Raw genomic sequence first — 26,087 nt, forward strand, 5'->3', positions numbered from 1 at the left:
TTTTGGAGCTCCAGTCATCTCTATCAGTATATCAAAGTTTCAGATGGCCACAGTTTAGTCCATTCTCCCACTATTTATTAATAGACTTTTAGGATGTATACTGCTGCATAAAGCTGGGCAGGTGAGCATTTCCGCCCCTCTCAGGAATCTGCTCATCCATGCCAGACATTTTTTGCTCCATCTTTGCTGATGGTTGATCATCATAGTGAACTCGGACAAGTCCAAGTTTCTCCTCGTTCAAACAATGGAATTCATAGTTGCATACTTGGGCACAACTTGTCAGATAGCATGATTCCTCAGAACATGCTGTCAACCATCCACAGCCATGTGTTAGAGCTTCTGTCTTATCGGAAGCCACCTGCAGGACTGGTTCAACTACTAGGTTTGATAGCCACATCCATTACCTTGGTTCTTTTTTGGGAGGTATCATATGAGAATGCCTCAGTGGACCCTTAAAATACAGTGGCCCATCTGGCATCAATTTCTGGATACTCCCAAGAAACCCCTGATGTTACCCCATGCCCAGTTGGAGTGGGGAGGCACTGCATGGAAAATGCAGTCCAAGGCACGTGGTTCTCAAGGCCAATAAACTTAACATTATGGAGATGAGGTTAGTTTTACAATTACAGGCCTTTCGGGACTCCCTCCTTCAAAGAATATCTATCCAAACCAAAAGTATGTTTGTGGTCTGGTACATCACCAGACAGTGGAGAACCCATGCCTACCTGCTATTTCAAGAGGCAGTTTGGGTTTTGCAATGAGCAATATCTTCCAATGGATTTCTAATGCACATTTCGGAGGAAATCCAGTGTTTTAGCATACAAACTGAGGTTTAGCCTCTTGAGTGGCCCCCTTAATCTAATGGCAGAGCTGATTTACTGTCATTGGGATCGTCCATCCTGTGATCTCCTTGCTTTTCACCGCAATACAAAGTGGAGCAGGTTCTTTGCTGAGAGACACTGACCCACTCCCCACCCCCCCATCCTCCTATGCATTTTCCCTCCATCTCCTGTTGTACCAATACTTGCCCCATTCTGGCCTGAAAGTATTGTTCCCTTGCCTCTGGGATCATCTGATTCACCCATCCCTTGGGTGCTTGATCCTAGCCTGCATCTCCTTTCTCACTCAGAATGCCTCACTCTGACATTCAAGCCGTCAAGTTGACCACCTGGCCACACTTCCAGTGATGGCTAAGTCATCCCAAGGTTTCTTCCAAAGTAATGCACATTCTTGCATTATCCCATAGACAGTCTACCAAGAAAATTTGCAAAAGCAAGTGGAAAAGATTTTCTATTTGGGCCTGTCAGAGGGATTTGGATCACTTTTCATCTCCTCTACCAGCTGTTAGAATTTCTGGCTTCTCTTTTTCATAATGGAGCCAACTATTCTACTTTCAAAGTTCAGTTAGCTGCTATTCCAAGTTCCCATATTGGAGAAACCGAATCCCCTGTCGCCTCTTAGATTATCTAAAGCTTGCTTAAGGGGTACTTCTCTGACCCCCATCCAGGATCCTACTTCTTTCTCCCCCCTAAGACATTACTGTTGTCTTCAAGCTGTAACAAAACCATCTTCAAACCTGCCAAGATGGATATTAAGTTTCTGGCTTGGAAAACATTTTTAGTAGCTACTACTGCCAGGAGAATATCAGAGCTTCAGGCTCTTTCCTGCATACCTCTCTACCTTATTTTCACAAGGACTGGGTATTCTTACTAACTAATCCTTTATTTTAAAGGTAGCTGCCGAGACTACTTTAAATTAGACCATCAGTCTACCATTTTTCTTTCCCGATTTTTTTCAGCAAAGAGGAATACATGCTTCATCTGCTAGATGCCCATAGATAGCTATGTTTTTATATTCATTGTACTAAAGACATTGGGAAAGCTGACTTTCTCAACAACCAGACTGGGTCAGGGAATCTCTAAAGTCATTTTAACAAGGTGGTTGTCTGGTTGCAGTTCATATGTTTACAGATAAGGGTTTGGCCTTTCCAAGTCCATCAAAGCTTACTCAAGTAGATATGTGGATACCTTTTCTGCTTTCTTTTCAAGGGGCTGCATTGATAACACTTATCCAATGTTTGTCTTCATTTTCCATTATAAACTGGGTTTTCTCTCCAGAAATAGAGCAGTTCTCAGTACAGACATCTGGAATATCATTCCATGAGACTACGCAAGGGTTTCATTAGCAGGGGACTCTGTCCCATCTGTTGAACGGGTGGAAGAGAAAACATCAGATAAGAATTTTGTGCTGACAGTAGATCTGTCTGCTTCCATCCTTCCTCTGCTTTTTGTCCCTTCCTTAGTGCTACATTTATTCCTGTTGCTTCTGGTATGGTCAAACTGACCAGCTCCTAGGGCTATTCCTGCACACTTCTCATAAGCTGGTCTTCAGCTCAGTGTCTGGTTACTTTCTGATTTATGAGAATGAAGTTTTATTCCTTGTTTTCACGGGCAAACTGAGGTAATATCAGGTTCTGCAGTCAATGGATAAGGGGGAGAGCTTGAGCATTGGATACAAAGTCTTGAGTGGGCAAAGTCTGATTTGAAGACCATCTGTTGAAGGACAGATGATGGATCTATCATTAGGGCAAGTATATAACTTGTGTGTAATTTCTGATAAAACCATGGCATTCTGCTTCTTAGACATGGCGTGTGAGATTTTCCTATACTGTGGTAGAGTAATAGCATGTCTTATGGATCAGGGTGTCTCTTCCCAAAGTTTAGGACCTAGAATACAAACATGGTTGCTGCATTTTCTGGTTGAGAAGATGGTGAGGAGAGGATGAGCATAGTCAGGTTAAGATCTGAGTTTGTATGTTCTCTCCCTTACTGTGTTAGGCTACCTACCAGATAGGAGAAGAAATTTTTCTTTAGCAGCTTGAATGGAAGTGTACCTAGAAGGTAGATTCTTTGCTGGCGTGGCCACCAATTAGCTTTTAGTTTTGAAAACTAAACTGTGTGGTCAGTTCTTGGTACTAGGAAGTTGAAACAGCATATTTTGCTTGAGGTTGTCTGCTGTGATGCAAGATTTGTTGAAGCTGAGGTTAGTACGGGAAGAGCATTTTTGAGCTGTGCTAGATGAGTTTTTCTACTGCTTTTTCCTTCCTGAAGGCAATAGAATTGAGATTTCTTCCATGCCCAGAACAGATTGGTTTGTTTGCTTTAAGACTGTGTATTTGGAAATTTAAGTTTCTCTAACCAGTGCCTTAGATATTTGAGTGAAGTAGTTGTTTCTAAAGGGGGATTGTTGTGGTCAAGAATGGCTGTCAGATGTGTAGATCGAAGTTTTTAGGTGTTCCAAATAGCACGATTTTGGTTTTATTTCAGTTTAGGAGTAAATCCTTGCATGATCCCTCTGTCCACCTTGATCAAGGAGCATTATGGGAGTTAGGGGAGGAGCTCAAGCTGTAGGAAATCCTGTGAAGCCAAATCAATATTGCCTGTGGTGATCATTCTCCACTTGAAGTGGACGGACATGGATCATGACCTGTAATTACGGTTAGTAAGCAACTTTTTTCCTCATACACAGCCAAGTTTGCAAGGGACAGAAGATCTTGTTGAAGCTGGCTTTTAATGTTGAGGAAATTAGTGTGGACAATAGATTGCCACTTTTACATAGACCATAGTGGGGAAATTGGGTTGTTTGAGCAGAGTCTATGTACTGAAAATAGAGAAAGGAACTGATCTTTAGGGTTACTACTTTGTGTAAGGATACTTTTACTGAGGTGGAGGAAGCCATTTCACTGCTTACTGTGCAGAGTGGGATAAAGTTTGAGGAACCACTGGGAAGATTCATTGCCAATACCATAAGATAGTGTTAGATAATCAACCATGGCAAAAGGTTTAGTTGAATCTGTAAAGACGACATCTGTTAACTAACCTTTGAGACCTCCGTTTAAGGAACCTACTCCACGGGATCTCTGTTTGGTACTAGAAGCTCTTGTATAAAATCTTATTTCTTTTTTTTTTATTGGTACTAGAAGCTCTAATACACATTTCACCTTTGAATCAGCAGCTAAATGCGACCTTAGGTATCTTGGAAAACTATTTTTCTAGTAGCCATTACCTCTGCTACACAAACTTGCGATACAAGCTTTGCCTACAAAATCTCTATACTCTCTTTCAGAAGGATAGAGTGACACTTCAAACTAATGCCTCCTTCCTAAGGTGGTGGTAGTAGAATCCAGTGTTAATCCATTAATTTGCCAGTATTCTTCCCTAATTTTGCAAACAAAGGTGAGTACATGTTACATTTATTGGATGTTCACAGGCAATTATGATTTTACCTGCACAGAACAAAAGACATCAGGAAAATAGACCAATTGTTTCCATTGCAGAACTGAAGGTAGGTAAACCAGTCATAAAGGTAACTTTAGACGGATGGCTATCTGAGTGTATTTAATTTGTTTATAACAAATTGGGTATTACATTCTCACAACCAATACAAGCTCATTCGGCTAGGTCTGTTACAACTTCAGTTTTTTTCCAGTGTCCATGGGCGACATATGTGCAGCAGCAACTTGGGCTACTCCACATACTTTTATTACATATTACAAATAGGATCTGGTCACCTGCGGTTGAGCATTATTTGTTTCAGCTTGTTCATAGGTAGGTACTAGGCTATTGGCCCTAGGGCCTATATAAGCCTAACCAAAGGTACCCTGGCTTTTGCCACCCAAGAAAATTATTTTCCTGTGCCACTGTCGAGCAGAGCCACAGAAGTGATCCCGGGGTGAATTTCCTATCTCCCATCCAATCCTCAAGATTTTTCTTGAAGAGCGCTAATGAGGAGCTTTGTTTGATATAGTTTGTTCCAGAGTATGGGAAGTCTCTGTGACAGGAATCTATCCCTCCAGCATGTTCTGTTTATTGTGGTGACAAGGTTTAGGTCCCTAGACCGTCTAGCTCGTAGGGATTGGGATTTCTTTAGGTGGAGCATGTCTAAAAGCTCTGGGTTTGACATTGCTTTGTGTGTTAGGCAGAGATCGCTTCTGAGTAGGCGATATGCAACGGAGTAAAGCTGCAGTTTTTTGAGACTCTGCATAGGGCATCTGTTTGAGGCCGGTAATCCTCTCTGTGAGGTATTTCTGTGGCCTTTCCAGTTGTAGATGTCTTGTGAGGTACATACCAAAAGGAGCATTGTACTCTCTAATGGGTCTAATGAGTGACTAGTAGAGGAGAACAATGACCTCTTTTTTTCCTGGATGAGAAACCTTTTGTGATGAGGTGTGCCACGTAGGATTTCCTGACTACTGTGGTGATGTGATCATCAAAGGAGAGACTACTGTCCGCCTGTGTCCCAAGGTCTCATCACACTTTCAGTGTTAAGTTGACTACCGCCTATGTGGTAGTTCATGGGTACTGAGTTTTTACCAAAATGGATGACAATGCACTTTTTGGCATTGAGCTTGAGGCCATGGCTTTGACACGAGGCATCTGTCTCAGTGAGGCCCTTTTTCAGATTGTCCACATCTTTTGGAGTTTTGATTATGGCTCCTAGTTTGCAGTCATCTGCGAACTTGGTTAGCCAAAGACCACCTGTGTTGGCCTGTACTTCAGAGAAGTAGATACCAAACAGGAGAGGACCCAGGACTGAACCCTGTGGTACTCCACTTGTCACTGGTCTGAAGTTGGATTCTGAGTCTGCTACTTTCACAGTGTGGGTTTTGTCAGTGAGCCAGTTGGCAACTCATCTTGTGGCATAGGGATTTATACCTAGTTTAGTGGGTTTATCTATAATTCCAGAGTGGGGGGTGGTGTTGAAAGCCTTGGCGAGATCTAGATAGGCTGTGTGAACCACCTTACCCTCATCTACGGCTTTGGTGACTGCTTCAAAGAAGTCTATCAGGTTTAGGAGACATGATCTGCCTTTTACAAACCCGAACTGGGAGGGGTCCTGAGTTTGGAGATTACCAGTGTCATTGTTTATAATTTCCACGATGATACGTTCCATAGCCTTGCACACCAAGCTCGTTAGGCTAATGGGGTGGTAGTTTCCGGGGTCTCTGGTGGCTCCCCTTTTGTGGAGTGTAACTGTCGCTGTGTGCCATTCAGTGGGCACATATCCTGAGGTGAGGCTATGATTGAACATGGTACTTAGCTGGGGTGCCAGTTCGTTCTGTAGTTCACATAGAACACAGCTTGGGATGTCATCAGGTCCCTTGGATGCTGTGTTCTTGGCTTTGGATAGTGTTTTTTACCTGTGCAGCCGTGATTACGGGAACTTTGCATTCTTCTGGTATAGAGATGGGCCCTTTAGGGGATGACGGGGGTAAAGTTAGCACTGAACCTATCTGCCAGGATGTTGGCAATATCAGTTGGTTCTGTATATTTAGTGCCGTTGTGCTGTAACTCAGAGCAGATCTGAGTGTTGCCATTGAGATTCTTGACATAGCTACAGAATGCTTTGTGGTCGTCTTTAGAGTCAGTGGCGATTTTGTTTTCATAACTAGCTTTGGAGAATTTTGAGGGATCTCAGCTTCTTACTGAGGCTGACCAGGGAGTTTCTCCAATCATGGGATTTTACTCTTTTTTGCAACAGTTTCTTTCTTCTGTTGTAGAGTTTGTTTATGGCAGGGGACCACCAGATTGCCTTCCTTTTTTTGGAGGATAGCATCTTGGTTCCGTTAGGGATTGCACGATCCATGCACTCGTGTAAGTGCTTATAAAGTGCATTTGTGTAGGATTCAGCAGTCATAATTCTATTGTCCGTCAGCATGGGTGTCGTGAAGTTTTGTGAAGTGACATGGGTGTCGTGAAGTTCTGTCTTAAGAAGCGTGAATTTGGCTTTGGAGAAGTTTTTTTTTACTGTTTCCCTAATGGGGTATAGGGGAGGGATGTGGATGTCTAGGGTGATTAGCTTGTGGTCATATCTGACCGAGGAGTTGACCTCTGGTGTGGAGCGCCAGTTGCCCATGTTGGTAATAACCAGGTCTAGGATACTGCTGCCCCTGGTGGGGGTGTGGATAAGTTGATCCATGGCATTGGAATTTATGAATTCCAGAAAACGTTGAGCACAAGAGTTGGTACATAAGTAGTTTTCCCAGTTAATGGTAGGGTAGTTGAAATCTCCCATTATTAGGGTGTTAGGTTGTACCCTAAAATTTTCCAGCGTATTAAGAAATGAGGAGTGGAAATCCTGGGGCATGGTGGGGGATCCTGTAGCAAGCTACAATTTGGATTGCGGTCTTGCACAGAGTTAGTTGCACTTGGATACTCTCTGATGCATTATGCTGAGGAACTAGCCTGGAGGTGTGGATATCCTTAATGAATATGGACACACCTTCGCCTGTAGTGTTTCGGTCCAGGTTAGGTGGCCGAAAGGTGTGGTATGAATTATAGCCTGGTAACGCAGGGGTGCTCTTCTAGCATTGAGTAGCAATACCCTCAGATTCTTCTTGCCTGTAACTGTTAGGGTGGTGAATTTGTCATTTGAACCATGCCTAAAAAAGGCACTATAGTGGTGGCTAGAGCCTTGGCCAGTATCCGGAATCCTAGGCGCGACAGGTGCAGGCCATCTCTGGCAAAGTATCGTGGTTTGTCGATCATGTCATCCCAGGCAGACAGATACTGCATCCCCTTAGAATGACACCAGAAGCTTAGCCAATTAAGGTCAATCATTTTGTCCTTGTACTGTGGTATCATTCTGGGTGATGACAGGATGCTACTCAGGGCTAGGGTCATACCTGCCTGGGCTACAAGATTGGACAGCTCCTTCATGTCCCTTTTCATGTAGTCCAAGGAGGTACGTCTCAGGTCATTCACACCAACATGGACAATGACAGTCATATTTGTACTTGTTGTGGAGTGACCTGAGTGCATGTGTTATGTGGCGGATCCTGGCACCCGACAGGCAGCTGACAGTAACTTTCTCCTTGTTTAGCCTGGTGAGTGGAACATCAATGTGCCTGACTATAGTCACCTGTGACTAGAGGTGGGTACGTTGTTATGCCTTATGGGTTGTGGTTGAGTGGCACACTGAGTTTGTGGGCTGTGTCATTTGGGTTGTGTTGGGGGCTGAGGTTGCTTGTGTTTCTGCTTTGGAGGTCCCTGTTGCTTGGGCAGGTTTTTACTGAGAGCCTCCGTGAATGTAGGTGTGTGTTTTGGTGGTGTAGGTTTTTTATGTGCTGAGTGTGGTGTGGTGCAAATGATTACCTTCTCTTCTTGACTGTCTAGTCCAGTCTTGGGTGAAGAGAGCTTTGCATCCAGTTTGGCTATACAAGTGCATCTCTCACGGGTTGTAGTGTTGGGTGATAGGAGAGGGTTGTCTGTGTACATGAGGCAATTACTACATTGCCCCAAGATGCCCCGATTCATCAGGTAGACAGGAGAAAACACCGGGAGCTTGACCCTTAGACTTGCCTGGATAGGTGCTTATTTAAGTACTAGAAACTGTTTTCCTCTAGACAGTGGGGAAAGTTGAGTGCTGTAGTAATTGGTACCTTATTTAGTGCTTACAATAAGTTCTGAACAAGTGCTGAGCTCAAAGAAACAGACTTGAGTGCTGAAACAAAAAAAACTGGCTAGTTCTAAGAAACAAAATTAAGCTAGAAGGCTTCCCTGTAACACAGAAAGGCTTGGGGGCCTAGAAGCCTACAAATAGTCCAGCAAATCTATATCCAGACTAGAATACCCACAGGAAAGGCAGGAAACAAGCTTAGAATTTTTTTTTGTTAGTGGAAAGAGAGAAAGGAGTAGCAGAAACTAAGCTGATTGGCCTTCTCAAGTGTTCTCCCTGTATTGGGTAGAATGAGGTAATGACACTAGACTGGGAGGAGGGTCCCAGATCAAATTTATAGTAGGGGCGGGCAACTGCAAAGCCACCAACTTATAAGACTGCAGAAATGTTTCTCACAACAGAAAAGCAGCAGTGAGCCTTTTAAATGAAAGTATTAAACAGCTAAAGGAGCCTCTAGAGAAAGTGTTTAACTGCAAACAGTTATCAGAAACAAACAACCCAACAGATGCTTAATAAAAGTGGACAATTTCCAGTTAATACCTCACACAGTGAAACTAGCTAGAAAAATATACAGTACACAAAGCTATAAACTCGAAAAAAAAGGATACTTAATGTTGTATATTATAGATCCGAGTTTGCTCAGTGTCCTTCCTTCTATTAGCTCAGTGTGAAATGGCAGAAGCACTCACAACATAACTTCTTAGGTAACAGAAAGTTGAAACCTGAGAACTTTTAAAAAACAAAAAGCTCAAAAGAACAAATGAGGTGCTTAGTCTAAGCTGTAGTCCAGGTGACCTCAGTCAGCCAATGACCTTAAACAATTCTCTCTCAGGAATATCCTTCCTTAGTCCACCCGGGATTATTGGTAGATTTGCGACTCTGTCCCATCAGTTGAGGATAGAAGGAAAATTGACATTGTCAGAAAAAGTTTTGTACTTTTAAAGTTCCATCTGTGTTGTCCATTTTCATTCTTCCTCAACTTCCTAGCCCCCCCGCCACACACACACTTTTTTCTTTACAGACTTCTGGAAGAATAAGTGCATAACTTTTTTTTTAAATATTTTAATTTAGTAGGTAATTTTATGCATAGGTCTTTACAAACCAGGAGTGCATGGTATCAGAGTCTGGTGGATTGTAAGGGAAGTATTTTTTGGAGAGTGTTTAAATAGAATACTAGGGGAGATTCAGAGGTGGTTGGATCTATAGCTGGAGTGTAATGCGTCATGGAAGGGCTTGGCATTTCGGTATATTTGGTGACTGTCTTTTGGGGAGACTAGTCCTTTAGAAATAATGTAAGCATTACTTGTGCAAGTATTTTCTTGTCTCTTCTGATCATTTAATTAATCCTGACCTAAAACCTTTTGAGTTTTTTTAAAAAAAAGCTGGTTTGATGGTTAGTTGATATTTGAATGTACATAGGCAGTTATCTCTTTGGGCAAGACAAACGCTGTTGAGAAAAATAACTTTATCGTGTGCAAGTAGGCTAAAAAGTTTCTAATGTCACATTTATCCAAATGCCTTTGAGTGTATTGTATGTTACCACGTAAACCATAGACTTGCCTACCAAACATAAAGTAGATTGTGTCAGAACATTGATTAACTATTAAGCATTCTTCAGAAATGCCAGTGTGGATATTTGTACAGCTGTTGCTTGGACTTCTCTGCATTCTTTTGCAAGACTCTCTAAGCTGGCTGTGATCTCTGGGTCTGCTTTACTGCCCATAAACATCAGAGGTGTCTGTGATGCCATCTGAGAAGAACTGAACTCTGACCTGCTTTTTGAAGAGGACAAACTTGTGTAAGATATGGAAGCTGTTGCAATGATCTTCATGATCCATGTACATCCACTTCATCATAGCCTTCCATCCTTTATATTTGGTAGTATGGGTTTGTTGGCAGTGTCTTAAGGGATTTGTTGTGTTATTTGTATCCATGCTCGCTGTTCAGTGGCTGACTCTGATCTGGATAAAGGGAGGAGTTGCAGAGCTATTTGAAAAAAGGAGCTGGGGAAGTTCTGTGTGCCAAGCTGACTACTGCTTGCAGCAGTTATTTTTGCTGCTTTAAGTGGATATATATTTGTTAATGAGCAGAAAAATGGTAAGTACATAACTTCTGTTCGTGGATGAGTAATTTAATATGTGATTTTTATGAAGGTGAATTCCAAGAGATAAATGTACTGTATGGAAAATAATCATAATGAACAGAAGCAGTCAGTCATGATCTGATGGCAGAGGGCACAGTAGCTCAAATTCTGGTAAAGATGTCGGAGCAGAGCTAGTTAGAGCATAAAAACAGAAGTATTAATTTTAATTGCCATAAGTAATCTAATTGTTTGTTTTTCCCCTGCAGATGGAGAACAATGGCACCTTGTTTGTTAGTCATATACAGTAAGTATTGGTAATATTTGTATATCAGTACTTACCAGAAAGTAAGAATGGCAAATTACTCAACATGTTTTTAATTTGTCATCTGGAATATTAACAAAATGCATAAAACATTCAGAATATTACATTTCAGTTTTTATCCTGTTTGATTTTTTTTTTTTTTTAATATTTTTCACTAGTAGGTTCAAGGCTGTGGGGATAGGATGACCAGGAGATCTAATGTTGGGAGTCATTGGGTCCTGCAGTCGGGTTCATCTTTTACCAATTATTCTGGCATTTGTCTTGGAAAAATTACACTTTGAGGATGCTAATGCTTTGCCGGCATGTGATATTGCACTAACTAAATAAGCAAGCCTTTCATCTGAGCCCTAACATCTTTCTGCATATGTAGTTTGAATTTTGATCCTGATACTTGTAGATGAAGTTCCTACATTCAGTGCTTGTATATAACCCTGCCATGTTTCTCCTGCTGCCAGTTTGCTGCCTAAGACTGACCCTGTAAATGTTTTTTTGCCTTGGGGAGGCACACATGAATCATTAGCATAAGTGCCAGTGATTCAGTCCTGCCACATGCATATGAAAGGAGAAACTTCTGGCTTGCTTTGTTTCCAGGAAGGTGACAGCAGTTAGAAGTACTTTATATGGGACTGATAAAATATAGGGCTCCAAGTTGGCCCATTTCAATTGTAGCACCATTGCGACAAGAGTTTGGAAAGACTAGGACAGTCTAGCCTTTGTTGGAGGTTGGTAAAATATCCTTTTTGGTTTCACAAGTGCTGTTTATTTTCAAACAAGGACTCTTGAGCCGCATCAGTGTTTCTTGCCAGTGGATGTTAAGGGACTTGGAGGAAGTGAATTTGCAACTTCCATCATTAGAGGCATTTCCAAGCTGTAGCTGCTGTCCAGCCCCTTGTTTGCCTTGGGCTCAAAGCTGATTGCCTTGATCCTAAGGAGCAATTTTTTTGTGTTAACCAACTATGGTTCAGGGCTACTCAAGGCCAAGACCTCCCCTCCCTAGCTGTCCTGCTCTGACTAGAAGGGTTGTTTGACCCAGGCTATAACTGGTCTGATGAGCCTTTCCAAGGCAGAGACTGTGACTAAAGGCTTAAACTTCAGTTGAGTGCATGGGAGCTTGGCATGGGTGCAGAAATGTGGTCTTATGGAATGTGTCGTGACTGTTTCAGGGCTTGTTCAAGTCTGTCTTTGCTCCCTTTGAGTACCAGGATGTCACTATTGTGTTCCTCACTTGACACCCAGCACATGCTTTCATGTATTCACCCTTCAGTCAACTCCTGTTTGAAGCCAGTCAGGACACTGGACACCTTCTCTTTCTCTCCGGCTTGCTAAGAATGTGAAAATCTTGAAGCCATTTGCTCCAAAGTAGACAAGTACAGCAAGTCCCCACTCACCACTTTCCCAGATGACTGTTCCTTTGGAGAGACCTTTAGATATATGTGGCTGATATTGATCAGTCTTGGTCCCCCCTATTCATTCTTCTAGAAATATGTGAAAGTTTTTGTGGAAAAAAGCTGGAGGAGCAGTGGGTCATCCCATCCAGCGTTTGGTCAAGAAGTGCTCTTTTGGCTTCCTGTAAACACTCTGTCAAGGGTTTCACTCCCCTATAAGAGACCTGTATTCTGACAAATTCTATTAGAGAACTCTGTCCTCTTGTGTCACCAAACTCTGGAGCTCCATCTTTACAGAAGTAAAAATTACATACTTCCAAGCTATAAAATATGGCTCAAAAGTACCTTAACCAATCCTGGTCGTTCTGATGCTCATCACCGGGTTCAGACTTCTACTGTAAGCACAAACTTGAAAAAACAAAAACTGCGAGTACACCAATAAGTGCTGTCACACTATATCGGAAAACAACCACTGCTGGTAAACTGAGCTCTTCTCAAAAACTTTCAAGTTTATTAAATCCACAGAGCAGTTAGTCTTCAGACCAAACAAACGAGTTAAGCGCTTTCACCCAGTACCTGGGCTTCTTCAGAACTAAATTCATGAATCAGTATAGCGTATTATATTCCTTTTTTGCCGCCAAACTAAAAATTTTTAAAAAGTTTTAGAGACACTAACTTAAAATAATTTAACATAACATAAAAATCTTTTCAGTTGCTGGCATGTCATTCACAATTAGTAAATAATGCAAATCTAAAAATTAAATACTCATTCCAACACTATTATAAAACATAATAAAAATGTGTTTACATAGTAAAAGCAAAACCATCCATAAAAATATTGTAATGCTACCAATTTGATTGCCTAATATAGTATAGGCATTGCTAATTTGGTGTAAACACATGAAAAACTGTGAATAATATCATGATAGATGATAATATGTAAATATAAAATATAAAATGTTAAAATATCTACATATATTCTATAATTTATACTACCCTATTTATTATTTCTTATATAACAAAAAAATCCATAATATAATACTGGGCTGTACTTGATCAAATATAATGCTATAAAATTATATAAATATGTAAATAACTATTATTAATAATAAAATTATTTAATCATATGATAATAGCGGTTTTATTGATATAAATTCATTAAGGCCTGGGGGGGGGGGGTGACATCTAAGTATATTTGCCACAAAACTTCTTTATAGCTTAAACTTTTAAAATCCCCCCCTCTAGGATCAATTTTCAACACCTCCAGTATGGTGAATTTAAAATAATGATCATCTCCTTCACTATCCACATGCCTATACAATGCATTATTCCTATCCTTGGTTTTTATGCAATAAAATATGGTCATAAATTCTTTTCCTGAGGTTTCTCTCAGTTTCTCCAATATAAAAACTAGAACATTTCTGACATTTGCTCAAATAAACTACCATCTTACTACTACAATTCCCTAACTTACTTTTTATACAACTTTTTAATCCATTGTCTAAGTATATAGTAGTCTCATCAGACATGTATTTGCATTGATTGCAAGAACCTTATTTTGTACTTCTAACAGGAGCAAACTTGTTACCTATGACCCCTCTGTGCTTTCTTTCCACTAATTCTTTAATGTTGGTTCCCATTTTAAAGATAAAATTGGGTTTAATTCCCACAAGTTTGGATATATGAATATCATTAGATATTATATACCAAAAATCGTATATTATTTTTTTAACAAACCTGGCTGCCATGTTAAACTGTAATACACACGATTTGTGAAAATAATTTGTACTTTTAACTTGTGAATTTTCATTAGCATTTGATATAAAAATCTCTTGTATGTTTGTTTGCTACCTAACAAAGGTTTGTATCTAGTACTACGCATTTTCATAATATACTGAATAGTGAGGTCCATCATGTTGACTGGGTACCCTCTTTGGCTGAATAATTTTTTAATAAAGTCCAATTCTAACTTCAACCGAACATCATTAGAAGTCATTCGTGCCACTCGAACACATTGACCCTTGAACACATTGTTCTTTAACTTCACAGGATGGCAACTAGTATAATGCAAATAATTATTAGAAAAAGTGTCTTTTCTGTAAATTGAAGAGGTAAGTGTGTGCGCCTGATATTGTATAAAAGTATCCAAATATGGTAATCCAGTGTTATAGGAATAAGTGAATTTTAAATATTCACTACTTGTATTAAGAAAGTGAATAAAAGACTCCAAAATCGTGGAGTCTGCATCCCATAAAATGTAAATGTCGTCCAAGAATCTGGAGTAGTATTTTGCATGCTGGTAATATTTACAAGTAAATAGGGATGTATCTTCCCAAGTGAGCATCACTAAATTGGCAAAAATGGGAGCACAAGCGGCTCCCATCGCCACACCTTTTCTCTGTTTAAAATGTTCACCTTCAAACAAAATAAAATTATTGTCCAACACGATTGACATTTCTTCTAGTAATGTAATTTCATCCCATTCCAGATTAGAGTATTTTCTAATACTACAACTAAACGCTTCAAGCCCTTTATCCTTGGGGATGCAGGAAAATAGATTTCTTACGTCTATAGTAAGAAATGTAATATTGTCAAAGTTCATGTTGATAGGAAAATTACTCAGGAAGACCCACTAATCCTTTACCATATGCGGGATTTTATCATATAAAAATTTTAATTTACAATCAATATATTTCCCTAATGGGAAAGTCTTCGATTTACTACCTGAGACTATCTGTCTAAAAGGGGGGTCAAAAGCATCCTTGTGAACCTTAGGTATACCTATAAGGGTGGCTAATTGGGGAAATTTAACCTTTAAGAAATCATATATCTCTTTAGTAATTCTTCCATCTATATAATATTCCTCTATATAGGAATCTATCCTGTGGTATGCTATATTAAGTTCATTAATAGAAATAGGTATATAATTACCAGAATAATGTAAGATATACATTTTCTTAATATACCGAAAATAATCATATAGAACCCCACCCCCCTTATCCGGTTTCATCACCCTAATATTCATATCTTCCCTTATCTCACACAATGTTTTTCTTCTAATGTTAAATTACTAGAATTAGTCATTTGTTTGAGATTTTTAAAATCATGATATATACCTCTAATAGTAACTTTCTCAAACATTTCAACATTGGGGTGGGATGGTGGAATATAGGAACTTGCTTTCTTAAACTGTGTATTAAAATGTTCATTACTAGTAGGGTTGTCACTAACAGGTATACTCATATTATTAAAATGTATATCTAAATTAACTTTCGTAATGAATTTCTTAAATTCAATTATAGTATCAACCAAGTCAAATTTGGGATTGGTTTTGTGTTTAGTAAATAAATCAAAGTGTACCCTTTCTATGTTAAATTTAGTATAGTTGAAAATGTTAAAATTTTTGTGTGTACTTTCCCATTAATTACTATCTCATTAGCATTATTGCATGAAATAGCACTTGGGGTGTACTCACCCTCAGTGTCTAATACCATCTGTTTCTGATTCCCATTTTTGTATGGTTGTGTATTGTTTCCCTACCTTCTGAAAATCCCCCTTATAAGTGTATCGTTAGAATATTGAGGTTTATCGAATCTCCTACTATAATCAGAATTTCCTCTTCCATCCCTCTGCTGTGTATCTTCGTGTTACATGGTCATTATGATATATATTGGAATTTATATCTGGCCATATATATGCTTTATTCATGTTATAATGTTCATTGTCTCTTCTTAATTTTTTTGATTTGTGCTGTGTAATAGAAATCCATTTCTTAGCTTCTTGAAACTGCTTATTATATAAATTCTCCCATTGGGAGAATAATAAATCATTCAGAATGTTGTTGTTCAACTTTTCTGCTTCTGAAATGAGTTTACTAAGTTTCTCGTCATTGTGTTTCATTAATAAACGCATAAAATTAAATCCACAGCTGTCAAAAAAACTACTAAACTCTTTCCTAACATCTTGGGAAATTTCTAGACCTAAAGACACCTTAAAAAATCTAAGACCCATAGGTACTATTTTCAGACCAAGATTCCTAGATAGATGTGCATTGTCAATTGTTAAACCATTAATATAACTTTTTTCCAAGTTTAAAAATCATAGTCTTCAAATTATCATCCTCATTGTTATCAATGTCTATAATATTATCACCACTTTTAAAATCATCCATTTTATAATTGAAAGACAAAAAATCATTAAATTTATTGTCCTCTGCAGAACGGGCCACTGATGCTACAGGGTGGACTGATCTGAAGTTTTTACAGTACCTTTATTGTATTGAGTAGACTGTCCAGCAACAGTAGAATACGTTTTTAAAGGAAGTGTTTTTAGGTTTGGCACCAGTTCTAATAGCTTCCTCATTGATATATAAAGAGAAGTCGAAAGTAAAATCAGAAAGATTGATTTTACTACAATTATAAGGTTCATTAATGTCTAAGATATTGGTAGCTCTTCCTGAACATCCGACTTGGCCATTAGGTATCTCCATGCTGTCCGATGAAACATCCTCTTCACCCACATCAAGTCTGGTCATTTTCCTAGCAACAATGTCACCAGCTTCAAGTTTCCCATTTGAGGCTTGTCGGTCATCCGGACCTGGAGAGATTAAATGTCTCCGAACTGCCACTGTTAGTATGCTGTGATCGCATACTACATATCTTAGCACTAGAAGACTTAGAAGTATTAACTGCTGATCCACTTGATACCAGCTGTTTAACCAACAGGGAAAGACTATTTAATTCCCCCTTTAGTCCGGAAAGCTCTTCCCGGATGTGTGCAAGATCGTCTGTGTCTAAATATAGTTTTTGTTGTTGTTCTCCACTAGAAGGTAATGCACCCTTGTATTATGAAAATGCGTAGTACTAGATAAAAACCTTTGTTAGGTAGCAAACATAAACTTACAGTACAAGAGATTTTTATATCAAATGTTAATGCAAATTCACAAGTTAAAAGTACAAATTATTTTCACAAATCGTGTTTATTACAGTTTAACATGGCAGCCAGTTTTGTTAAAAAAATAATATACGATTTTTGGTGTATAATATCTAATGATATTCATATATCCAAACTTGTGGGAATTAAACCCAATTTTATCTTTAAAATGGGACCTAACATTAAAGAATTGGTGGAAAGAAAGCACAGAGGGGTCATAGGTAACAAGTTGGCTCCTGTTGGTACAAAATGTGGTTCTTGCAATCAATGCAAATACATGTCTGATGAGACTATTATACACTTAGACAATGGATTAAAAAGTTGTGTAAAAAGTAAGTTAGGGAATTGTAGTAGTAAGATGGTGGTTTATTTGAGCAAATGTCAGAAATGTTCTAGTTTTTATATTGGAAAAACTGAGAGAAACCTCAGGAAAAGAATTTGACCATATTTATTGCATAAAAACAAAGGATAGGGAATAATGCATTGTATAGGCATGTGGATAGTGAAGGAGAGGATCATTATTTTAAATTCACCATACTGGAGGTGTTGAAAATTGATCCTAGAGGGGGGGGGGATTTTAAAAGTTTAAGCTATAAAGAAGCTTGGTGGCAAATATATTTAGATGCCACCACCATCCAGGCCTTAATGAATTTATATCAATAAAACCGCTATTATCACATGATTAAATAATTTTATTATCAATAATAGTTATTTACATATTTATATATTTATATATATTTATATAATTGTATAGCATTATATTTGATCAAGTACAGCCCAGTATTATATTATGGATTTTTTTGTTATATAATAAATAATAAATAGGGTAGTATAAATTATAGAATATATGTAGATATTTTAACATTTTACATTTTATATTTTATATTTACATATCTATTATGATATTCACAGTTTTTCATGTGTTTACACCAAATTAGCAATGCCTATGCTATAATATATTAGGCAATCAAATTGGTAGTATTACAATATTTTTATGGATGGTTTTGGTTTTACTAAGTAAACACATTTTTATTATGTTTTATAATAGTGTTGGAATGAGTACTTAATTTTTAGATTTGCATTATTTATTAATTGTGAATGACATGCCAGCAACTGAAAAGATTTTTATGTTATGTTAAATTATTTTAAGTTAGTGTCTCTTTAAAACTTTTTAAAAATTTTTAGTTTGGCACCAAAAAAGGCATATAATATGCTATACTGATTCATGAATTTAGTTCCGAAGAAGCCCAGGTACTGGGTGAAAGCGCTTAACTCGTTTGGTCTGACTATTTTAACTGCTCTGTAGATTTAATAAACTTGAAAGTTTTTGAGAAGAGCTCCGTTTACCAGCAGCGGTTGTTTTCCGGTATAGTGTGACAGCACTTATTGGTGTACTCGCAGATTTTGTTTTTTGTAAGCACAAACTTATTACTTCTAATTTTCTTCCATCCTAATCTGAAACATACCACTTCACACCTTAATATTACTCTTTTTCCAACCACCTCCCCATCGAACTTCTCCCCATCATGTCCTTCCTAATAAACCCAAGTTATAAACCATCTAAAAGATTAATCCAAATAGGCAGTCTTTTACTCATCCTGAACGTATATAGCCAAGTTAGAAACTTCTGCATCCACCTTAGTAAGAGGCTAATCATGTACCTTGTTTTCCCATTTGCATCTTAATACCACTATCCTCCAAATTAATCGCATCTCTGCTCCTGTACAATTTGGTACCTACTTTACTAACCTTTCTGTATAGAAATCAGAGCTCTAGATTCTTTTATAACAATGTTGTTTTTCTATTATAACAATGCTTTATTTTATTGCAAAATGCTAGTGTGACACCAAAATTGTCTAGACCCTACTCGTACTGTATTGTAAATTCTAAATCATTCTGATCTATTATGATATAATTAGCATTTACTGTGTATGTGTATATATTTTATATATATATATATATATATATATATATTTGTGTTTTCTCAAAATTGTAACTGTTAATAAAAATGTACTACATTGGAGTTTTCATCCCCAGATATTTGCTGAAAATGGGTTCTACCCAGTTGGACATTCCCTGCCAACAGACAAATTGACTATGGCCAAATGTCTATCTGTTATTTCAGGACTTCTCAGTATTGCTAACGTATGCTGCCCAGAAACTTGCACTGTCTAAGGGTGGGGAAAGGTGCAGCGTCAGGCTGCTTTCTGTAAGTTAATGTGCAAGTCAGGGCATCCTGGTTATGCCCTTGTGAAAGACTGTGGTTGACTGTCCATCATAAAGGCAGACATGTTCTTTGTAAGCCTCTGATAAGAGTAACTCTCACCAGGCTTCCTCAAGCTGGCATGTCCATCAAATGTCCTTGAGACCACATTTTTCTAGCTTGCTGCCTAACAGTCAAATTCTCTGTGGCAAGAAAATATGCTAGGTTTCTGTCCTGGGTTCCATGCCTCAGCTGCTTCTAACATGTCCAAATTGTAATCCTCCCTGGAGATCAGGCCTTCCTGAGTCTGTGATCAAGAATTACCTAATTCAAATGGTTTACTGTTTCCACATAGTCCTTTGCATTTTCATTTGTGCTGATGTAGCCAGGGCCTCCAGTTCAGGGCATGCCCATGATAGTGTTGCTGAGACTGCTTTTCGAGTTAGACCCCAACAGCATTGTAGATGCCTAGTTTAAGGTTGTGGTCTATGGTCAGGCTTTGCAATATCTTGTGGATGACTCTTTATGGAGGAAATGGGCCCTAACCACTTTGGAGGACCATTAAACTCCTGTACAACTTTACCAATTCCAAAACTGACCTGCCCCGAAAACAGAAACAATGCTCAAGTATCCCACTGCTTTGGCCCTTCCTCTCCTTAAATCAGCCAAGAGGTCAACTCTGGCCCAACTGCAATGGTCCTAGCTGTGGTCTGTAGGACGACTACAAAACTTTCTCTGTTTGAGAGTAATCCTTGTGGGGCAGTGGTTTTTGGATGTGGTCTTGATCAGGTCTGTCTTGTTACTATATGTTCATCCCCAAGAAAGAACTGTTAAGAGACCATACTGTTTCAGCAGAGCTTGTTCAACAGACTCTTGACTGTCAGAATGGATCGAGAGATTGTCCCTTATTCTGAACAGGAGAAGGAATTGTACTCCTTTCCATTTTTAGTTACAGAATGGATGTCTGGTTTCTGTTCTGTTTTGAACCTCCTCATCTTCAATTGACAAATCTGTTAAATTTGATTCTGTGCTGTCTTCAGGGTGTCAAGCCCTTACCACTGGAAGATGTCTGAATGGTGTTGCTAGACATGATGGATGAAGGATTTTTGGCCAGTAATATTGTAGGTTTACTAAGGAGGTGGTTGTTACTTGCTGCTGCTGAACACACTACTTTGGTACAAAGTACAAGCAGACTGGACAGAACCTTGAGTAAATGTTGGAAATGAATGCATAACGGAAGGTATGTGGTATAAAACTGAGTACAGATAATATAGTAGGCATGGCAGAAAATGTGGAGGTGGGAAGATTCTTATGAGATATGGTAAATAGTGAAAAAAAGTTAACAGCACTATCTGGTGGGTGGGCTGATAAGGTAAATCTAAATGAGGAGGTCAAAGCTTAAACAAAGTGCTGCATTAATTTAGCCCTAAAAAGGGGGTAGTGGTTGACTGAAAAATGCCAAAGAAGCTGAAAGGTTAAGATGTGCAGAACAGTGTTGACAATTTATTCTGTATGGCTTTGAAATATGGGCAGAGCAGCAGAAGAGGCCTGAAGTGATGGTGATTAGGTACACCTGCGAATGGCTTAAAAGGATTCATACAGACATGAAGAAACGAGGATTTACCAGTGGAAGTCTAGCCCTGGTTGTGCAGAAAAGGTCAACATGAACAGATTAGTGGCTCTGTTGGATGTGCAGAAAAGACCATTTGGTAAAGCAGATTTGGGAAATATAAGGCAGCAGGAGGAGACTAGGACAATGCTGGTCTCCATCCATAAGATGGATGGAGACTAGGACAATGCTAGTCTCCATCCATAAGATGGATGGATTACATGAGAGATCCTGGGCACAGTTGTTAACATGGCCTGAGCACAATAAAGGTTTAACATTAAAAAAACTAGAACATTACTTGGTAGAGTTAGGAAAATACCACCATATCTTAATGTAGGTATCTTGGATCAAGATTATAAGGGATTTTATGTTGACAATTTATTTCTAAGAAACTTTTCACAGTATAAATTGCATATTTTATAGTAAAGTATATTTAGCTGCTTTGTATGTGATAGTTAAACTAAACAGATGCTTTCTTTCTCTCCTCTGTTTTGGTATTGAGAAACACATTGCAGTGCAAAAAGAGAAAAGCCAGACAGAAGCATGTTTAAGTTCATCTGTAATCATGGGTTATTTGGATGGGGTAAAAACAAATCAGAATGTGTACAGCTGCTATGTTTTCTGTTTTGCTTAGGTGAATTTTTGGAGTAAGATCCCTGGATTAATCTAAAATTTTCATCGAAAACAAGTAAATATGGGAATACTAAATATATCAAACTTTTCCTGTAGCAGTAAATGTTTGTCTCTCAGGTTGGAACAGAGGCCTACATTTTTCTTCCTCTCTCATTTTCTTGGAGGCAAGCTGATAGGGCAATAGAAGGCAGAACACTGGTTTCTTCATTGCTAAAAGTTAATTTCTGAAAGTATGCAAGTAGTTTTCACATCTGGGGAAGGAGTAAAGAGACACTAATGTAACTAGAAGCACAGGCAATATAACATCATCATACCATGGATGACCTCGTTTTCAAGTTAATTAGGGCATGTGTTAGCTGTCTGGCACAAATGTTCCTATTAGGAGGGCTAACCATCATTTAAAGATGTAAATAGGTATGCATGTTTGTATCAAGTTAATAGGTTATGGAGGGTGTTGTGAGGAGGTTTTTTTTGAGGTTTTTTTATTGAAACAAAAATTCTTGTAATGTGACGCAGGTTCCAGTGCTAAAAAAAAGTGTATGCTGAGTGCAAATAGCAATGCTATAGGATACACATTTGGAAAGAACTAAGCATGTGAGTTTGGCAAAGGATTTCTGGATGCATATTCTGCAGAATAGCAGTAAGGAAGAGTGCTTGTATTGCTAGAGGAGCTCTGGTAGTGATGGAAGATGTAAACATTGATAATGGCAGATTTGTAGTAGTAAGGGGTTATTGGCAAAGGAGTATTATGCTGGCATGTATTCCACCTAAAACTGCTAATTTGGGGAAAATCAGCTTTCAGCAGGGGAATATTACTTATAGGTTGGATACTGCAGTTTGATTTACAACAATGAGGATGCATCTGTGGGGCCTAGAAGGGAAAGTAGATTTCTGAAGAAAGTTATGAAAATATTTGGTATGAAAGATGTGAATTTAGTGATAGGAAATCAAATTTAAATATTCCCCAGTGTACATCTGGGCTAGAATTGACATATTTCACAGGAACATGTGCATGTAATTGAGAACATTAATACAATAACTATTTCAGGTTGTGTGCTAATAAGTACTAATATAAAAATGCAAGGTAATGAAGTAGAGATGAGACACTAGCACTGCCCCACCTACCTGATAAGGGTGGAATTTAAGGAATGGGTAGTGGAAATTATCTGGGAGTTCATAGGTTCATAGGTTCATACTAGGCTATCTGCCCTAGGGCATTTATAAGCCTAGCCAGAATGTTTGGCTTTCGCAACCCATTTTAAATTTATTTTGCTATGCCCTTTTTCGAGGTTAGTATACTGTGCCTCTGTCTAACAGTGACACAGAAGTGATACCCGGGGTAAACCTACGATCTCCCATCCACTCATCAAGATTCCTCTTGAAGAGAGTCAATGAGGGACTCTGCCTAACCTGGACTGGGATTTTATTCCAGAGTGAAGGGAGCCCCTCTGGGTTATGAATCTGTCCCTCCAGCATGTCCTATTTATTTCAGTGCTGAGGTTCAAGTCTCTCGAGCGTAGCTCGATGGGATTTGGATTTTCTGAGGTGCAGCATGTCCATTAATTCCGGGTTGGACATGGCTTTATACGTCAGGCACAGATCGCCTCTGAACAGGCGGTATACCACTGAGTAGAGCTGGAGTTTCTTTAACCGGGCAGCATATGGCATCTGTTTGAGCCCTTTGATCCTCTTGGTGAGGTACTTTTGGGGTCTTTCCAGTTGCTGCAGGTGTCTGGTAAGGTACATCCCAAAAGGGGCATTGTACTCAATTATGGGCCTGATGAGGGATGAATAAAGAGGCACGATGACGTCCCCTGATCTAGATGTGAATCACTTTATGATTAGGTGGGCTATATAAAATGTTTTTCTAACCACTTTGGCCACGTGGTTGTCAAATGAGAGATTGCTATCAACTTGGGTCCCCAGGTCCCTAATTACTTCTTCTGTACTTAATGGATTACCACCTATGTGGTAATTTGTGGGCACTTTGTTTTTGCCAAAGGGGATGACTATACATTTTTTGGCATTTAGCTTGAGGCCATGGCTCTGGCACCAGTTGTCTGTTTCTATGAGGCCCTTTTGGAGGATGCTTGTGTCGGCTGGAGAGTCGATTATGGCGCCCAGTTTGCAGTCATCTGCGAACTTGGTCAGCCACAGTCCTTCCGTGTTGGCCTGTACCTCCGAGAAATATATACCGAACAAGAGAGGTCCCAGGACTGAGCCTTGTGGGACACCACTTGTAATTGGTTTGGAGTCTGACATGGCTCCAGCAATTCTAACCATGTGGTTTTTGTCCTTGAGCCAATTTGCAATCCATCTAGTGACATAGGGGTTTATATTTAAGCTGGTGAGCTTATCTATAATGCCCAAGTGGGGTATTGTATCAAAGGCTTTTGCGAGGTCCAGGTAGGCTGTGTGGACCACCTTCCCCTCGTCAATGGCCTTGGTGACTGTTTCAAAGAAATCAACCAGGTTTAAGAGGCAGGATCTGCCCTTAAAGCCGAACTGGGTAGGATCCAGTGTTTGTAGGTCTCCAGTATCTTTATTTATGAGGTTGAGAAAGATAGTACTCCATAAGTTATAACCAGTGAGTGGGATAAAATGAAAGTGGAGTTTAAAAAATAGGGTAGAAATTAAATAAAAATATAGTTAAGTAAATATTTAGAGGGGCTGACAAAGGTTTTGAAGTATTACAAAATAAGGGGAATCTCTCAGAAAAAGAGGAGGCCCAATTGCAAAGTACTAAAAAAAAATAAGGGAGCACCAGGATAATATGTATGAGTTTAGAAAAATTCCTTTTAAGCAACTGTTGATAATTTAAGCACAAAAACTTTTGGCATGACTTTGGCAACAGAAAGTAGAAAGGGTTGCTACCAAACTGGGCGGGCCTATAACATGAAAAATAACCAGAGATCTTGTAGACTGGTACTAGAAATGTTTTTGAAATTTTATGAAAATTTATATAAAGCAGAGAAGCTGGGAAATCAAAACGAAACACAAATGTAAATATTTATGGAAGACTTAAATATGCCACGGTTAGAGGTAAATGAGGCCCAACGACTAACTACTGATAATAGGAGCAGATGATATAAAAATGTGTAACTAATCTGCAGGAAAGTCTCCAGGAATAGATGGTATTCTGGTGGAAGTTTGAAAGTTAGGAGGGAAGAAAGATCTGAAAGGTTTTGTTTAATCTATTTTAAAAGGAGGCAAGGCACCAACATCCCGGGGGGGGGGGGGGACCTATTTTGGCTGTGATACCTAAAGACTAAAGACACATCTGATCCATCTTCCATGTAGGTCCATAAACCATGATTATAAAGTATGTAACACCTAAAAGAACGACATAGGTGTTGTCAAAATTGACTGATATGGACCATTGTGGCTTTGTGGAGGGGAGGCAAACATTTGACTACATTAATAGAACAGTGATCCAGAGGGAAGCAGAATGCAAGAAAATACCTCTGGTGGGTCTTGACTGGAATTTTTGAGTAGGGCAATGGGAACATTTGCATTTTCTGGTAAGTTTAATTAGAATGATATAGGCAAGAATCAAAGTGGGAGAGTTCCTCTGTTATCTGAACTGAAGTACCAGGCAGGTGTGTTTATATTTAGAATCATTGGAAAAGGAAATAAGGGACTCTGAAATTCAAGGATATAATTAGTATATCGTTCAGGAAAAGTTGGTTTTATTTGCATATATTATATTATGCCTGATGGAACCAAAAAAGGACATCTCTGTTGTGGAATATACTAAGATAGTTCTGAGGGTTTGGGGATGTAAAATTAATGATAAAGTAAAAGCTATAGCTATAAACTGTAACCACAAATGAATTGGTTCATCAATACCCATATTTATGGGGAACATAACTGAGGTATTTAGAAGTATGGATTAAAAAGAATTCAGTTATGGCAACTAAGGATATGTGGGAACATGCTAAACAAAAGATAATACAAAAACTGAGAAACCGGACTCTCTTGCCTATGGATATCGAGATACAAGCAGTAAAATGATTAGTCCCTTTAGTTTTAGACGCAGATCAGTCATTTTTGCCAACAAGAGAACTTGTGGATAGCAATTAGAGTTGAAGGATTTTTATTTGGGAGAGGATGAGGGCAAGAGTCAAGTGAGATAAGTTGATCGTCCCAATAAAAAGTGGTTTAACTACCTGATTTTAAGGAATGTTTTAGAGCTACTCAGTTAAGGCTGTTGTAACGCAAGCAGAAACTACAATTCAAAGTGGAAAGGGATGATGAAACAGGGAGGGGGCTAATTCAAGAAAGAAGGAAATGGGATTTCAGATATAGATCCTTGAGGAGATTAATAAGTTGTACAGAATATTGATAAAGTAGCAGAGAGTATATTAATGACTAAGCCAACACAGAAATGGCAAAAAACGATTCTGCTGATGGGAATGATTGTATTTGAGGGTGCAGAGAATAAACAAGAATAGCTTGGAATT

The 26,087-nt window shown here is 38.8% G+C and overlaps 1 protein-coding gene across 1 annotated transcript in view; it reads left to right on the plus strand.

The window, feature by feature from the left end:
- LOC122815078 (putative cation exchanger C521.04c) overlaps positions 1-26,087 on the plus strand; it is a 1,300,764-nt gene that overhangs the window by 1,182,380 nt on the left and 92,297 nt on the right. Inside the window, exon 18 of the mRNA XM_044087322.1 lies at positions 10,807-10,844. Within this exon, the coding sequence (XP_043943257.1) occupies positions 10,807-10,844 (38 nt within the window). The remainder of the gene's footprint in view (positions 1-10,806; positions 10,845-26,087) is intronic.

The sequence above is a fragment of the Protopterus annectens genome, chromosome 11.part0 (assembly GCF_019279795.1).
Source record: "Protopterus annectens isolate FY-2018-M chromosome 11.part0, PAN1.0, whole genome shotgun sequence".
Lineage (NCBI taxonomy): Eukaryota > Metazoa > Chordata > Ceratodontiformes > Protopteridae > Protopterus > Protopterus annectens.